The 18,638-nt window shown below is 38.9% G+C and overlaps 1 protein-coding gene across 1 annotated transcript in view; it reads left to right on the top strand.

The window, feature by feature from the left end:
* The window catches only part of fbn1 (fibrillin 1), a 91,235-nt gene that overhangs the window by 56,116 nt on the left and 16,481 nt on the right, over positions 1-18,638 (top strand). The window contains exons 33-49 of the mRNA XM_088334322.1: positions 1,092-1,214; positions 1,304-1,426; positions 1,503-1,628; positions 4,331-4,453; positions 4,565-4,687; positions 4,791-4,958; positions 6,534-6,602; positions 6,674-6,799; positions 7,986-8,108; positions 9,232-9,390; positions 9,475-9,546; positions 9,630-9,755; positions 9,826-9,948; positions 12,236-12,361; positions 12,430-12,546; positions 16,169-16,294; positions 16,380-16,499. Coding sequence (XP_088190448.1) covers positions 1,092-1,214; positions 1,304-1,426; positions 1,503-1,628; positions 4,331-4,453; positions 4,565-4,687; positions 4,791-4,958; positions 6,534-6,602; positions 6,674-6,799; positions 7,986-8,108; positions 9,232-9,390; positions 9,475-9,546; positions 9,630-9,755; positions 9,826-9,948; positions 12,236-12,361; positions 12,430-12,546; positions 16,169-16,294; positions 16,380-16,499 — 2,073 coding nt within the window. The remainder of the gene's footprint in view (positions 1-1,091; positions 1,215-1,303; positions 1,427-1,502; positions 1,629-4,330; positions 4,454-4,564; positions 4,688-4,790; positions 4,959-6,533; positions 6,603-6,673; positions 6,800-7,985; positions 8,109-9,231; positions 9,391-9,474; positions 9,547-9,629; positions 9,756-9,825; positions 9,949-12,235; positions 12,362-12,429; positions 12,547-16,168; positions 16,295-16,379; positions 16,500-18,638) is intronic.

Raw genomic sequence — 18,638 nt, 5'->3', positions numbered from 1 at the left:
AAACACTGTACGCATGCTGTTTGCTAGAAATCCCATGAGAAAAAGGCAAAGCAGGGGGGACATTATTTAGTTTACAGATTTACCTTTTGACAGCAGATAAAACAATATTTCACTAATGTCACTCTCCACAATCAACAAAGCACCGTGCTTGTTTTCTCCATTGTTGCACGCCGAGTGTTTACAAGTTGTGCTCATATGTGGCTTGCAGAAGCATGGATACAACGGTTGCTTTTTCACCATGGGGACAGAAAATAAATGGAACTGTCCCAGAGGAATTAGCAAGTCAAGTTTACAAATCTAGTGTTGCTCCAAACACCATCTAGATCAGTGTTCCTTGGAGCCCGCGAGCCAGGGTTACTGCACATAGTTTGTGAGATGAATGGAGTGGACAAAACCTTTTCCCGCTTGCAAAAGGATTGCTCACTTTGGAGTTGTCCGAATTTTTTTAACTATGTCCAGCTTTTCTTGAAAAATCTGTCTTGAAAATGGCTTCGACTGTTAATGTGCGACCAAATCCATTTATCTTCTTCCTTCAAACATTTTGGCTTGACTAAAACACAATTAAATCCACACAACAATATATTTGCTTGAGCAGCTTGTCTTCCTCAAGTTTAACTGAGATTGGGGTGATCACTTTGGTGCATTTCCATCCCTTAGCCTATCAGAGTTTGTGAAAACACTGAAGTTTCCCAAGGCCTGCTAGAAGGCCAAAACTGATTGTGAAGTCTTCTGGGTAGATTTCTGACCCTGACAACAAGCAATGTCTGAAATGTGATTGGTCAAATACTTGAATATAAAAGCACACATTTGGAAGCGGCGCAACCCGTGAAAAAGCAATAAAAGGAAGTTGAAAGACAACGTGAAATGATTTAAACAGTATTGATGGACAAAATATAATTAACATCACATGATTAAGATATTTTGAGGCAAGCAGAGAAGGCTTTGCGGGCTCTGACGGCCCACCAATGCTTGGAAGTCTGCAAACCAAAAGATTCAAACTCTACGATGGATTTAAATTCTTTAGAATGAAACACAGACTCAAATCCTTCAACTATAAATGAATATCAATGCATATTTCTTTCTTTTGGCAGATATCAATGAGTGTGAGATTGGGGCACACAATTGTGACACGCATGCTACATGCACAAACACAGCAGGTAGCTTCAAGTGCAATTGTGCTCCTGGCTGGATCGGCGACGGTATTAAATGCACAGGTAACACAAGTACACTTCATAAGCTACAACTGTTTTGACGGATTTTTAGCTATAGACAAGTTTAATGTCATGTTTTCCTGTTTCTAAAGACTTGGATGAGTGCTCCAATGGGACCCACATGTGCAGCAACAATGCCGATTGTCTCAACACCATGGGCTCGTATCGCTGTGCATGCAAGGATGGCTTTTCTGGGGACGGCTTTTACTGCTCAGGTCAAATATGCAAACTAGAAGCCCTGCTCAGGTTGTGATCGATTACTAAGTGATCTTGCGTGACCTACAATTGCAGACAGTGATGAGTGTGCAGAGAACGGAAACCTTTGCGAGAGTGGCCACTGTCTGAACATGCCTGGCGGATACCGTTGTGAATGTGACATGGGCTTCATCCCTACCGATGATGGCAAAGCTTGTGAAGGTAAGACAAGCTCCTGGCAACACAGAAATGAATCAAATCTACAGATTTGCAGTAGTCACGTCATGGATGCTAACTTAATTATCTATCTATACAGAGAATGTATTGATATAGGACTCATGAGGTACTGGAATGAGCCATGTTAGTCATGCATAAATTATTAGATTTGTTTTGGTTGAATCTGTTGCGGCTATACAAGGGAATGCATCGCAAGTAACATACCAACAAAAATAAAAAGTAGAAATGTATTAGTTTTTTATTCCATCTTGGTAACTGGGGGTTAGAAATTAGCTGTGTTTCTCAAACATTTTCACCGAAGGAACACATTTTAATTGAAAAAAAAAAATCATGACACCGCCAATCCTTAATGTGTTTCCCGCTTTTGTTTTTACTTTAACATTTGGAAGTCAGGCTGTGATGTAGCCTAATTTGACAATAAGTTGATGTATTGTTTCAGTAAATACGCCCTTCTCAAGGTTTCTTCATTTTTCTCATGTTGAGGTTTTTTTAGTTTTTCCTTGCCCTCATGTAGGTTTTAGATCAGGGGATGATGTAATAATAATCTGTAGTTTGCAATATTCTGTTGTCTGTGAAGCCCTTTGAGACTCCTTATAATTAAGGGCTATATATATATAAACATGACATGTCTTGACTCAACTTTTCAATTAAATTGAATTATTAAAATATTAAATTGTAATCTTGAAAATTTAAAATAGGAAAAGTATTCCTCAGGAACATTGTGTATTACTCAGCACCTCATAGTGCTGAACGAACTTTAATTCAAAAAATTAAAAAAAAAAAAAGCAATATCGATTTGAATAATAAACATAAATACACAAACTATCGTATAAACATGCATTTTGTGTAGATTGAGATAGCTGTACTTATTTTACATAGCATTAGGCTCACCTAGGGGGAGCTGACATGATTGTCCGCCATTTTGCTACAAAGGCTGGAAAAAAAAAAAAAAAAAAAAGAATAATGCAGTTTGGTCACTTCGAGTCTTCGCAGTTTGTATTTCCATTTATTTGTAGCACTAGTTTTCAGTTGCACTACACAATAAAGTAACATCTAGTGTTCAAATATTACAGTGTCTCTTCAAAGTGTGCAAACTAAACTGCTGAATGAACAATATTTTTAATATTATGTTATTTTTTAATCATTTTTATGAATAAAAATTAGCTAACAAATTATTTCCTTTCAACAATCGCTTTTGATATGCTGCCACCTACGGATACAGATTAATGTTTCTTACCTTTGGTTTAGATTACACAGATACTTGACAATGGCAGGATTTTTTTGTAAACAATTGCAATTTCAACAAATTGGGAACAACAGATTTTACGTCAAACTCTACGGAAAAAAATAAGTTGCTGTGGCTCATTGGTTAAAAAACAGGTGCTTAATACAGGATATAAGGCCCTACAATTTGTGCTCAGAAAAATGGCATCTGGTTCCCGTATGTTAACTCTGGACCTGATTGCAGAGTAAAGGTGAAATATTCAAGCTATTGAGGTAATCAACATTGCATATTTGTAAAACAAACAAAAAAACAAGGAGTAAAATTAACATCTAATTGAATGAGTAGGCATTGCACGGATGTGTCAGCCAATCTGAGATTCTTGTCCTTACTTTTGTTATCACCTCGAAATGCACAAGGAAGCAATACAGGGATGGAACATTTTTCGGAGCTGTCTTCAAGAATTTGACCGGGGTGCTTCACCAGGAGGGAAAAAAAGGATGATTGTTTTGTATCTGCCAATACAGAATCTTGTTTCAAAACCGCAATAATGCATAAGGAAAATATATCCAATTTTTCCAATTTCGTTTAGAAACGAATTTAAATGAATTCATTATATTTACGTGTACACATTATATTTATGTTTATTTATTAATAAACCATGCCATCAAATTGGTTTCGAAAACCTCGTAATTAGAGTAAAGTAATATAATACTCACCTCTTTTAAAGCACTAAATTGGATATGCCTTAAAATGATAATTCATAAATATCTTGTTAGAAAAAAAAGATTTAAAAACTGAATACAGAAAAATGATTATTTGAAATTAATAATTTTTTTATGGAGGAGGGGGACAAAGGGACACTGGGGACAAGAATAGTACTATTGAAACTGGATGGCCGAATGCGGCCCACTGTCACGACCAGAACGAAATCGAGACAGAAATGTGGAGCGTTAATCACAAGTTTATTGATAGAAAGAGGAAGGGCAGCACCCGCGATCCGGTGCAAGCTGGACGCGGGAAGCCGCTCATGCAATCGGACCGTGATCCAAATACGGAAGTGAATTTTCCGTAGCGGGAGATGGCGGTGTCAAGGATGGAAAAAAACAGGTCCATAACCAGGACAGGAGAGCAAAAACGTGGTCAAGATCAAAAAGAGCCCAGGACGGGACGGTAGAGCAGACGAGGTCGGAATCAAAAACAGGTCGAAGCCGGAGACAAACGGGGGGATGATATTATCAAGATGACAGATTTTAAGTAAATCCAGTTTAAAGTGTAGATTTTGGAATTGTAAATATACAGTAGACATAAACATATTGTTGATGTGTTTCAAGTCCAAGGATATCTTGCCTTTTGTTCAAGTGTAAATAAGGGACAAAATTGCGTTCATAATAATTATAGCTGCCTCCTCTTCCTCTACCACCTCCTCATTGTTTTATTCTTCCTCTCCCTTTATACACCACAGATATTGATGAATGTACCTTTGCTGACATTTGTGTCAACGGACGTTGCAAGAACATTCCAGGCCTTTTCAGATGTGAATGTAACATTGGCTATGAACTGGACAGGAGTGGTGGCAACTGCACCGGTATGATGACCTTTAATATTGCAGGAGAAAATCTTGGGTAAAATATGTATAACACCGTTGTATTTATCTGAAATTTACACTGTTTAAAGTGTTTTGGCATTTTTTTTTCAGATATAAATGAATGTGCAGACCCTACCATTTGCATTAATGGAATTTGTGTGAACATCCCTGGAAACTACCATTGTAACTGCCCGGCAGATTTTGAGCTTAACCCCACCCGAGTGGGATGCGTAGGTGAGGCGCTGAAAACATTTTGAATATTAATTACGTATTGACAATATATCAATGTCAATGCTTGAAAAATGTTTTTGATTATTATGATTTAATATATTTTTAGACACACGCTCTGGAAGCTGCTACCGAGATGTGCGACTCCGAGGAGACTCATCTGAGAGCTTGGACTGCTCCAATGAGATTGGAATTGGTGTTTCTAAGGCATCCTGTTGCTGCTCCCAGGGCCACGCTTGGGGAAACCCATGTGAATTATGTCCATCCATCAACTACAGTGAGTTAACAAGTCCTTTCTTTGTCATGCACTCCTTACACATGTCTCTTAAAGTTACTGTACTCTAGTTGCGTCCAAGCTCTGGCCCAGGGGCCAGTTACAGCCCATGATCAAATTTTTACCGGCCCAAAGCCTCTGTCATAGAATTAATAATATATGTGCCGTAAAGCGAGACAGGATACAAGTGCGGACACGAGGAGGAATTTAAAAAAAATAATAATTGGGGACAAAGCGCTCCGATGGAGGAAGGATTAAATCAAAAACAGAAAGTCACAGTCCCAAAAGTAGGTGACTAGTAAAAACGGTAAAGTCTTACAAATTTTACCTCGGTCGGTGAGGGAGGTATGGTAATCTCTACTGATCAAAGCAGATGATCCAGCACGGACATGTTAACTACTCGAGTTGATAAGCAAATGCTACAAAGACGGGCTACAGGGGAAGAAATCAGAGAATAAAAAGGCTGTATAAACAAAGGAACATTGACGGTCAGGTTATTTTTAAAAAGTCAGCGGGAGTAAAGCTTGGGCCGACAAAATGATTAACATTTTAGGGCCGACCAACCTGAAATTCAAATCGAGTAGAGCTTGGGCTCAGGCTTAAGATTTTACCTCTAGGCTGAAAGTGGTGGACAAAACCTTTTCAGGCTTTCAAAAGGCTTGCTTTCTTTGGAGTTGTCCGACCTTTCGCTATTAAATCAACACAATATATTTCCTCTTTACGGCTCTTGGCGCAGTCGCTTTGGTGTTTTAACGCCCCTTAGCCAATCATAATTTGTGAAACCGGTGACAATTACCAACGCCCGCTATCATGCTTTCAGACGCCAAATCAAAATCTGTTGTTTTGTTTTGTTTTTTACCGACAGCTTTCTTGAAGACTGATTTCACGGGACAAGACCCTTATAAACTTTTGTGAAGGTCTCTGCGTAAAATTTCGGAGGCTAGGAACAACTAATGGCTGAATTGTTATCCTAAAGCAGCACAACCAGAGAGACACAATGAAAGGAAGCTGACAGATAAAATTAAGATCACATGATTCAGATATTTTTTAGGCCATCAAAAAGGCCTTGCAGGCCTCAAGGCCCACAATTGCTGTGATGGCATTAGACATTTGCCACAGCTTTTGAGATTTTAGCAATAATGTCAAACTCCCATAAAAAAGATAAATTCTCTTTATCAGCAATTAAACAAATATCAGTGGTGGTTTTCTTCTTTGTGAGACTGCACACATGCAGGAAATGAAACAATTTGCTCATAAGAACTCTTGAATCACTTGAAGTCATTTCCCGGTATTATTACTGTCATCAGAAACGTCACGCTTGGATAAATGTGAGCATTCAGTACACTGCTAACATTCAGGCATCAGACTAACTCGTGAGTGTGTGCATGTGTGTGTTCACTGTAATTGGTGTGACTGATAAAATGAGAGCACTTTGTGCAACTTATGTGAAAATTGCCAGCATATGGTCAGAAACCTTGGATCGCTGTCTAAAGGATCAAAGTCTTTTTTTTCACAGAAACAATGCTACACATGATGGCCTTTGTACTTTATTAAAAGATTTGTCTTTTTGCTCCACAGCCGAGTACAAGACCCTGTGTCCAGGTGGTGAAGGCTTCAGACCGAACCCCATCACTGTCATCTTAGAAGGTTGAATGTGAACTTTTGAACCAGAATGTTTCCTGCCTGGAAATTGCACCCTCATTTTTTTTCTCCGACAGACATAAATGAATGTCAGGAACTGCCAGGCTTGTGTCAGGGAGGAGAATGCATCAACACCTTTGGAAGCTTTCAGTGTGAATGTCCGAGAGGTTTTTCACTCAACCAAGAAAACAGAATCTGTGAAGGTAATAAAAACCTATGTACCAAACTTAACATAAATTATCATAGTTGAATTTGTTCGTAAGTTGCTTCAGTGCTATATTTTGTATGTTTAAGGTTTATTTATTTAAGTATGTTAAGGCTTGTATAAGTAACCTGTATTGTTTTGTACTAAAAAACATTTAATAAAATAATGTGCTCTATAAGATGAATAAAGTTAAGTTTAACTTACTTTTGGAAGATAGCTTCAAGAGTTAGGGGACTTCCTCCTCCGTGGTAGAAAGTGGCTGAAAAAAGCGATCCAACCATTTTCTTAACCGCATTCGCCTTTCATTTCAAAAGAAACACCTCGCCTCTTCTTTACACTTTACACCAACCATATTGTATTGATGCGCGAGATATTGAACAATAAAAATGTCAACGTTCTTAGCGCGCTGGACATAATATAGACATAGTATAGACAGTATAGAATGTTTACACACGAACTAGGAAGAGGAAGTGTTTTTCTTTTTTCTTTTGGTTAAATGCTGGGTGACCTCTCACAGTGCCACACGCCAGTAGTGGCGTAAAGAAGCACTACAGTACTGTCCTGCACTCGGAAAAAGGTGCACAAAATACAAAATCTAACTTACAGCAATGTCCGGATATTTTTCGACATCCCGAAAAAAGTGTTCGTATCTACCATTTTTTGTAAATGTAATGGTCGTAAGTGGGGGAGCGTCTGTACATGATATGAAAAGAGCAAATATATAAAAATGTAGACAGTTATTTTGGTGTTGGTTTTTAGTCCTTTACATATTAATACTTCATGAAAAAGTGTATTTTTGATGCCACCCAAAGGAACACTGGGGACAGGTGCTGGGATTTCTCTCTCTCTTTCTCTCTCTCTCCCTCTCTCTCTCTCTCTCTCTCTCTCTCTCTCTCTCTCTCTCTCTCTCTCTCTCTCTCTCTCTCTCTCTCTCTCTCTCTGTCTCTCTCTCTCTCTCTGTCTCTCTCTCTCTCTCTCTTTCTCTCTCTTTCTCTCAAAAAAGTAGCCTGACGGGCTTTGGCTGCCCCTGATCTAAGAGCCTGTGTTGTTTGGGGATTTTTTTTCCCGACTCGGTCTTAAATTTGATTTCAAAAGGCTTTAAAAAGTCTTACAAAGTCTTGAATTTAACTTGCTTTAAGTCGTAGGAACCCTGAATACAATTGAAATCGTGTTTTTGTTCACAGATATCAATGAATGTGAGAATCCAGGTATTTGTGGACCCGGCCAGTGTTACAACACAATTGGAAACTACACTTGCATCTGCCCCGTGGACTACATGCAGGTCAATGGAGGCAACAACTGCATGGGTATGTCTGCACGCCGCATGCATATGTATAAATCTAAATCTAATTTAACTCTTCGCCAAAGATTTTATGCTAAAATTACTCTGTTTCGCATAAAACTTTGTGAGACCCTGATTGATGGACACTCTAGAGCACAGGTGTCAAACAGGCGGCCCGCGGGCCGGATCAGGCCCGCTAAGGGATTGGATCCGGCCCGCGAGACAACGCTCAGAGAAGCGCAAGAGAAAGAGAGCTGTAGGTTGAAATAGGTCCACTTGATGTTACCAAATCCAGGTGCCTCTCACAAACGCTGTACTTGTATTTCTCTCTCTCTCTAATCTATCTTTCTCTCTCTCTCTTCCCCCATTTTTCTCTCACTCCCTCTTTCTCTCTCTCTTTCACTCTCTCTGTCTCTTTTTCTCTTTCTTTGTTCCTTTTTGTCTCTTTCTCTCTGTCTTTTTACCTTCTTTTACTCTCTCTTCATGTTTTCCTTTACTCTCTTTCTCTCTCTCTATTGCTTTTCCCCTCTGTCTTTCCTCTTTCTCCCTTTCTCTTCTTCTCTCTTCTCTCCTCTTTTTCTCTCGTTCTATTTCTCTTTGGATATCATTCTTTCTTTCTTTCCCCCTCTCTCACTATTTCTGTTTTATCTCATGTTTCTCACGCTCTCTCTCTCTCTCTGTCTCTCTTTCTCTTTATTGTCCCACCCTCTTTACCTTTCTCTCCCGATCTTTCTCTTATTTCTTTCTCTCTTTTTTTTCTTTCTCTCTAATCTACTAAACCGGCCCCCGAGAGAATGTTTGCTCTATCGTGTGGCCCCCGAGCTTAAATTAGTTTGACACCCCTGCTCTAGAGGGATCCGAGGGCATTAACAGAAAGACACATTTTATTAGTCTCTAATATTTACCTTAAGGAAAACCAAGTGCGCAAGCTTTGAGTGACTGACACAGGTTCTTCTGTCTTTGATAGAGCACTCTGCTTTTGAGTCATAAATATAAAAGACATTTAGATTCACTTCGTTAAAACATTTAGCATTAAAGTATTAACCTTTAAATACAGAATGTGTTTCGATTATTCTGTGAACATCATATTCTCCTACTGAAATGAATACAAAATGTCCTTCTTTGACTCTTTTATTATTATTTCTCAGATATGAGGAAGAGCTATTGCTACAGGAACTTTTACTCCGACAACAGAACTTGTGACGGCGAGCTTACCTTCAACATGACCAAAAAGAAGTGCTGCTGTGCCTACAACATTGGTCGTGCGTGGAATAAGCCCTGTGAGCAGTGTCCTGTGCCCAGCAGCGGTGAGCTCTCGTACATCCCTAGCTCATCCAAACATAAAGACAATAATTAAATGTTAAAGAAAATTAATTTAATCCTCTACTCAGATGAATTCGCCATTCTGTGTGGCAGTAAGAGACCAGGCTATTATATTGACATCACTACTGGAAGAGTTATTGGTAATCTTTCAAATATGGCAATGTGACTTTGTTTTCTTGTAAGAAGTTTAGGAGGATAATGTTTATCTTTTTTCTTGGACTAGATATTGACGAGTGCAGGGAAATCCCAGGCGTGTGTAAGAACGGAGTCTGTATCAACATGATAGGTAGCTTCAGGTGCGAGTGTCCGATGGGCTTCATCTACAATGACAAGCTGCTGATTTGCGAAGGTAAAATATTGACGGAGGTGCGGTTTTACCAACTGAGGCTGATAACAAATCCCCTTTCTGTGGTCCTTAGATATCGATGAGTGTCAGAACGGGCCTGTGTGCCAACAGAATGCAGCCTGTCTAAACATGCCTGGAAGCTACCGCTGCGAATGCAGACCGGGGTATCGCCTCAGCCCAACGGGACAATGCCTAGGTAGAGTATATATTCGAACTACGTCTGTTATTTCATTAAATGATACTTGCACTGTGCATCACATGACTGTTGTGTGTTAAGCGGCGATGTAAACTACGGAGAGCACACTGGTTCAAACTAAAGCTACTCTTGAAACTGTACAGAAACTGTAAATTGGATTCTATATTGCAATTAATCCTGAAAGAGAGCTAGATTTTATTCCATAAAAGCCATGTCAAATAAACAGGGTTCATATGGGTGCTTGATATCCTTGAAAATGCTTGAGTTTTTAAGTTGTGTTTTCAAGGATTGTAAAGTGCTTGAATTATGGGTGAAGTGCTTGTAAATGCTTGAAATAGTTGCCCTGTTTCTCAACAAGTCTGCTCTGGATGCTTCGCTCTACGATTCCATGTCTTCTGCCCTTGTGATGAACGGCATCTGGCATTCGTTTGTTCAGCGTTGTCCAATGAAGCGTCATCGCCCCCCCTGCGTCGAGCCCAAGTGCAAACTACTTTTAAACAGTGCTCTATGAAATGTGTATTTGTGCAATTTTGGACATGTATTATGGGCCATGCCAAAAAAATAAGGTAGTGTTTCCCAATGGTAAATTGTATTGGGAAGAACTTTCTGCAACTAAAAGGTTAAGCTACATATTACTTTCGTTTAGATGGGGGGAAATTGTCTCAAAAACAAATATATTTGCCATTTACTCTCTAAAATTATGTCTTAAGAAATGCTCACGCAAGATTAAAGATTGCATATGTAATTAATGGATATATTTGAGGCTCTGCAAAATACATGATTCACACCAGATTTTTTTTCTTTTGATAGTACTGTAAAATTTGGAAAATATGAAATAAATATTGAAAGTCCTTAAAAGAGGTGTACAAACCTTGACTAAATATAAAAAAAATAAATTAAAAACGACCCTTTTTCAGGAACAGGTAAAAATCTATAATCTATACATCTATTTTCTTTCACGCAGTTTCTAACATTTTAAATGTAAAATCTCGCCAAATTTAGTCAAACACTCAAATGATTTCTTAATTCTTATTTATATTGTCACACTCATATATTAGTGTATTTTAGCTGTTCTTAGTGGTGAGAAAAACGTAATTAATTAAAAAAACTAAAATAATACAGGGATCCCTCGTTTTTTGCGGTAAATGGAGACCAGAACCACCAACAAAAAGTGAAAATCTGCAAAGTAGCGTCACACCTTCATAAAAGCCCCCAAGGGTTAAACTTACCTCGAGATGACGTAATCACTGACTGAGAGTATTCGACTGTAACAAAATAATGACTGTAGATTAACAAATATAACACATAATTGCAGTTGAAGGATTGTTTTTATTGTCATTATATAAAAATGAAATTGGAAGACATTTGGCAAAGCCACGTGCAGCTTCAGGTATGAACGAAGAGCCCCCACTTATTTCAACACAGCCCGGACCAAGCAGTGGACGGCTTACCCACCCAACACAGATTGCCCTCCTTAATCTGTTCTTCCCTATTTGCCTTCTACAAGAATCACATTGATATCAATGACAATCAACACAATTCAATTCATTTAAAAATTCACCAAGGAGTGAACCAGCAATCACCGAAGCGCAAATAACCGAGGGGTCTCTGTATTGGTTTGAATAATAAGCAAAAATACATGTACTATCTTATAAAAAAGCCATTTTTTATTATTTTAATTTTTTGGTTTATTGATAGACAAAATCGTTCAACATAACAGTAGTACTTGGTTTTGTTTTTCTCCTCATTGCAAAGAACATATAGATAATAACAACTTGTTATATTCAATATTCGCAATGATACCATATACTCAATATTCATATAGAAACAACATCCCCAAACATACAGGCCTCTGAAATACGAAAACAGAAAAAAACTTTTTTTTAAATACTTAAATCATTTTACATAACATGAGCGTCACTTTAATGGAGCTGACATTATTTTCAGCCATATTTCTCCTACGCATACCCTTCGTTTTGAGTTGCACAACACAATACAGTGACATCTAGTGGTCAAATATTAAAAAATGTCCCTTAATTTTTTTTTTTTTTCACGACCTCTGGTTTAGATTACTGTTAGACTGACACTATAAACCAAATGAGATCAAACAGTTTAAATATCCTTCTGTTAAATCGAAAAACTAATTCTGAGAGCTAATGAATACAGAATGAAGTTGTTGGGGTTTTTTTTTACCTCTAGGAGGCGTTAAGTAATATAGACTGTCCCTTTAAGTCAACCATATTTATTGCATTCTAATGTCAAATGAATCTTTTTTGCTTTTTCTAAGATCGTAATGAATGTTCGGAAAATGCCGGCGTTTGCAATCCTGGTCAGTGCATCGATACACTAGGCAGCTACCGATGTCACTGCCCCAATGGATTTAAAACGACCCGAGATGAATCGATGTGTGTCGGTAAGATATTTTTTACTCACAAATTTTGTTGTTCCTAGCGAGCGTTTGAACTCCAAATGACATTTTAGACACGGACGAGTGTGAGCAACAACCGTGTGGCAACGGGACCTGCAAGAACACAGTAGGCTCATACAACTGCCTCTGCTATCCCGGATTTCAGAATTCGCCCAACAGAGATTGTATTGGTACGTTCCATACTTTTTTGCATTATAAACAAATGTGAGGATCACAACATATTCAGTGCCTAGCGAAAGTATTGCCCCCCCCAAGGACCATTTGTCATTTTGCCACATTTTAGGCTTCAAACAAAAAAAAATGAAAATATTTTCCAAGAATCAATAACATGTGAGACACAATCGTGAAGTGGAATCAATCATTTAAACATTTTATATTATATTTACAACAAACGCATTAAAAGTTGGAGTTGCAAAAATATTGGCTTCTGTTCTCTCAGCTCAGCTAACTGACTATAGGTGCCTTCTGATGACTTTGGAATAATCCAATATTGACCTAAATGACTAACAATGGCAAACATTGCATTAGCCTCAGTATGAGTGCACCTGCACTGGGATGCGATCAGAGGTCTGTAAAAACCGACACTAGGGAACAGACAGAATTATCAGAATTATTCTTCAATGAAAAAACAGTTTCATCCACCAGCTCCTCTGTTCCCTCCACCTCTCTTAACACCTGAACGATTACCCTACAGTAAACTTCTCTCCTCCTTCCATCTCTCCTGTGCCACTGAATTATCTGACCTTATCCAAGCGCTCCACATTGCTGCTGGACCATATTCCCTCATCACTGGTAAAATACTGCCTCTCTTCTCTGCTTCCCCTTATCTCTGGCATGATCGATTTATCACTTTCCACTGGTATAGTCCCCACTGTCCTCAAAACTTCCAAAAAACAGTTCAGACGACGACTTCAATAACCTCTTCCCTATCTCCAACATACCTTTCATATCCAAAATCCTTGAAAAAGCAGTCTCCTCCGGACTTCATGCACATCTGCCAACAGTTTGTTTGAACCCTTTCAGTCCGGTTTTCGTCCACATCACAGCACGAAAACTGCACTTATCGAAATCACCAATGATTTTCCTCACTGCAGCTGAGTCCAGTTTTCTTTCCATTATGAGCCTTCTATACCATTTCATACCACATTCTCCTCAGCTTACTCTCTTCAATTTCCTTAACCCACAATCCCCTCCAACGGTTCCGTTCCTATCTCACAGGCCACACTTAATTCGTACAACTCAAGTCCTTCTCCTCTGGCCCTTTTCCAGTCACCACAGGTGTCCCTCAGGACCTTGTACTGGGGCCCCTCCTCTTCGTAACCTACCTTCTTCCCCTAGTGCCTAGGCCATCTTCCCTAAATCCAACAGTTCCTTCCATTCATTTCTGGATGACACATAACTCTACCTCATAACTCTACTCTAACCCAACTTCACACTCCTGCCCCTTCCCTTACGTCATGGCTATTTGAAATGAAATCGTGGTTCACGACAACCTCTTAAAATTTAACAATAATAAAACTGAATCCCTTCATATATGCACCAAATTAACCCGCTCTAGAGTTTACACTTTCTCTCTCTTCATTGACAGTTCCTTAGTTTTTCCCTTCCCCAGGTCAAGTCTGGGTGTCATCCTCAACAGTACACTCGCCTTCAACTCTCACATAAACAACATCATCTAGTCTGCTTACTTTTACCTACCCTCCATTTACCGCCTCTCCCCTCCCTCACCCCCTCACCACCGCCATCCTCATCCATTGTCTTGTCATCTCCTGCCTTGACTTTTCCAATTCCCTCATCTACAGCCTACCTCTAAAGTCCCTCGATAAACTTCAGCTGGTGTAGACCTCTGCTGCCTGCATTATCACCAAAACCCCCCTCTTGCCACCACATCACCCGTCTTTCAATTCCACTCTCTCCCGATCAACCGAATAATATCCTAAAAAACTCTTTCTGTATGCCTATAAGGACATCCAAAACTTTGCCCTTACATACCTTTCTGACCTCCTTCACATTGCCACACCATTCCGCACCCTCGGATCTTCCAAATTCCTTCATCTCACCTTAACCGCTGCGAGTCTTAGCTCCACGGGGAGCAAAGCTTCCAGCCGCTATACCCCCCAGCCCTGGAACCTTACCTTTAGAATTCCACCACCCTGTCCGACTTCAAATCCGGACTCAAAACTCACCTCTTCAGACTTGCCTATCCAGAATGAACTGCCTCACATGATCCCCACTTTTTAAATGTACTGTTTTTATAGTTTTATTTATGCTTGTTTGTTTGTGCTACCTCAAGAGAAGATAATTAGTACATAAAAAGTATATAAAAATCTACTGCCACTTACTGATATGGAAGATTATTAAAGTTCCTCTTTTGAGGATAGCCTGATTTTTTGAAAAGATAAAATTGTGAAAATTCCAGCGGCACACTAGACAAGGTCTCACGGCACACTAGTGTGCCCCGGCACACTAGTGTGCCCCGGCACACTGGTTGAAAAACCCTGGTATAACTGACCAATTTATCTTCCACTATTCTTGTTTATCAATCAACTAAAAAAGGAATGTGAATAACAAGTGGAAAGGCCTGTAGCCATCCATGAATTCAACTTTTTGCCACAAGAATTAACCAGAATCAACCATTTTTCATCAACAATGAACTCCAATCAAAAACAAGTGCTATGGACAGCTACCATACCATTCATCAATGATATCTTTTTGCAGAAAATATCAAAACTTGAAATAACAGCAGCAAAGCAGAAGGCACACGCGCGCACACAGACACACGCACATACACACATGCATATGCGCGCTTCTTTAATATTCACCATCAGTAAATGGTTTTCTGTGCTTTGCTATGCAGTGAACAATGTGATAGCTTGTGTTTTTATCAGTGACAAGAGGTTTTCAGGGTCTGTGTTTGTTTGCCGCGTGTTTTAATGTCGCCACCTTGAATTATTGTTTATGTTTCTCCTCGTAATGACGCTTAACACTTGACGTGCAAGGTACAACCCTCTCGGGGCATAATGCACAAAACAGCACGGTCATTTTTTGCACAAAGCCCCAGTCATTTGTCCACGCTGGCTGAAAAGAACGCGATGTTTTCGCTCGAGGAGCCGCCATGATTCGTTCATTTATCGTGCGCGAGTGTTTCGTTGGCTGAGTTAAAACACGGATCTCTCCTCTGCGAGGCGCTGCGCAAACACAGGCTGACACAAAACCCACGTAAAGCCTCCTCTAAATAACACGACGCGCAACTGAAAATGTCTAAATTTCAGGTAAAAATGCGCATTTTTAAAGTTTAATGATTATTATTTTTCCGTCCGCTCGCGTGCCACTGCAGGCACACGTGTCATAGGTTGCCGACCCCTGGTATAGATCATTTGTGGAAAGATCTGAAAAATACTGTGTACAAACCATTAACATCAAACCTTAAGGAACTTGAGCTGTTCTGTGAGGAATAATCTGTGAATATTTCTGTGCAAAACTTGTAGACATACCCAAAGACTTCTGGCTATGATTACAGCAAAAATAAGTTGTAGAAACCATGAACTCAAAGGGGGCCAAAATTTTTGCAATGCCCTCTTTGTTCACACAATAGAAAATGTTGGATACATTTGGTTTCTCCTCATTCTTTTGCCTCAAATGTTATATATATATATTATTGAAAAAATATTTTGAGTTTTTTGATCCATAAATTTGAAGGCTGAAATATGGCAATATATTGAAAAATTCTTGGGGGACCAGTACTTTGGAAAGGCACTGTATTTAAGGCAAACTCATTGATTTTATTTTCAGATATTGATGAGTGTTCCAGCCAGAGGGGCATTTGTCGTAACGGCCAATGTGTGAACACAGTGGGTAACTTCTTGTGTGTCTGCCATGATGGCTATGAACTTACCCCAGACGGAAGACTGTGTGTAGGTAAGAAGGAGTAGCTCTTGTCATTTGCGCTGTCCATCGAATCTTAAATGTACATGATAATCCACATACTTCTGTTTCCTCTCAGACATAAATGAATGTGTAGTTAATCCCAGCACCTGCGGCGTCGGCACTTGTCTGAACCTTGATGGCTCGTACCGATGTATTTGCCCGCCTGGATATTTTCTCCATGAAGAAACATGTGAAGGTAAACTTAACGTGAGAGCAAATGTCTATTGAAGAAGTATTCCAGTACATCAGTGCTCAAACTTTGTTTCAAGCATAGAAAATAAATACAAATGTTCTCCACATACATTTTTGTTTATTTGATCATCTGTTCAATATCCCTTTGTCTTTCCAGAAATTGGAAAGTAATAAGGGATACATGGGTAATTTAATAAGTTACAATATAGCCTTTAAAACTACAGATAGAAAATTGACTGCTTAAATCTGATTTTCTTGTTGCAGGCGTAAATGCTGAGTTACATATGCTTAGAGTGGCAAAAGGTGGACAATCTCTGTTAGAGTTTAATTTTGTGTGTGTTTTTTATTGAATTGAAAAATCAAATACCGAAGTAGATACTCATTCGAACTAAACATTTCTTTTACAATAGTATCTTCTGTGTGCCTCATCTCGTTGAAATGTGGCATTCTGATTGCTTTGGCACTTCTGGCGTCAAAATTAAACAGCAAAAAAACACTTTGTTTAATGCATTTGTGCTGGCAACCATTTTGCAACTTGCTGTAACACATGACAAGTTACTTAGGCCTCAGATGACCAACGACAGCAAGTGACAAAATGGCCGCCCCCTGAGCTAAATTCTTAACCCAAACTCCATAAATGCTATATTAACCATAATTTGTGTTTAGAACAATGGAGAGACTTACAAAATATTGTTATCAATAACATGTCTTGGTCAGCTTCACTCTTCATGAAAATGCTAATTAAATGAGAAATGTTTTAACAACAATAAGGTAAAAATACTTCCACCCCTGATATTTATTTTCTCTAATAATCAAGGTTCGTACGGGTGCTTGACTCTATTTAAAATTCTTCAATTTAATGTTGTGTTTTTAAAGATTAAAAAGTGCTTACATTTTGGGTGAAGTGCTTGTAAAAGCTTAAAATTGTTGCCGTCAGTTTTGGACAATTGTTTTGGGCCATGCGAAAAAAAAAGGTAGCATTTCCTAGTGGTATATCATAATGGGAAAAACATCCTGCAACTGAAAATGTAAGCTACATATTACTGTCATTTTACCCAACACCGATATGTGAAGAGATTTGTCGCAAAAATATTTACACACGTATTGTTCAACTCAACAAATATTTTCACGATTTTAGCAATAACAAAGAAATCATATGTCTCGACAAATGCACACGCAGGATTGGAAGTTGCAGATAAAAAAATCCTGATATATTTCTATCTACCTACCTACCTACCTACCTACCTACCTACCTACCCTGGTCATATTCCTAGAGAGGGGTGACCGACAGCAAGACAAACACATACAAAAACAAAAAAAGGCAAAAAGTAGCAAAAAACACACACAAGAATTTTTGGACCCTGGCCAACCAAAATGCCCAAACACCCAAACAAGTTAAGCACCTTGGCACCCAAGTTGGTCATGCTTTTGTCCCTCCAGATGAAACGGGACACAAGAAAGCGGCCAAGTCGCTCGGGTCAGGGTCACACAACACACACTCAACAGCAGGGCCCGGCAGCTTTCACTGGTTTACTCCTGCCGTATCATACGGGTGCCCTGCCCATCCCTTAGAACAGGGGTGTCAAAGTCAAATGGACGGAGGGCCAAATAAAACATTTGGCTACAAGCCGAGGGCCGGACTGTCCAATCTTTACTGAAACCAAGATTTAACCTACTGAAAACACAACAAATATATTACAATATGATTGTATAAATAAAGCAATATTTTCTTATGACTCTGTCAGTCATTTTTAATTTCAGCAGGCACAAAATACAAATGTCCTTTTTATAAAAAACTCATAACATATCTCATAACAACAACTCATAACCATTTTCTATCATTCAATCATCTGAAATTATTAAAAAGAAATATTGCCTCGAAATACAATAAAATAAAGTGCAAAAATCTCTTGTTACTTAAAACCAATAGCAATCAACACACTGGACCTCATCTGTCCTGCTCAAATGTACATTGACTTTCCTTTCTGGGCTTTCTCTGGGTTAGTGTGAAAAAAAGGAATTACTGATTAACAAATAATAACAATCAAAAGTCATTTTCTCTGCTAAATAGGAGACAATTTTATCAAAAGACTGTTGTCCACATCAAGATCTATTTTCCATGAAAAGCCGAAAAACAAGAAAC

Source organism: Urocampus carinirostris, chromosome 4 (genome assembly GCF_059441175.1).
Source record: "Urocampus carinirostris isolate Australia breed hairy pipefish chromosome 4, RoL_Ucar_1.0, whole genome shotgun sequence".
NCBI lineage: Eukaryota > Metazoa > Chordata > Actinopteri > Syngnathiformes > Syngnathidae > Urocampus > Urocampus carinirostris.
This window is presented reverse-complemented; position numbering and strand designations above follow the sequence as displayed.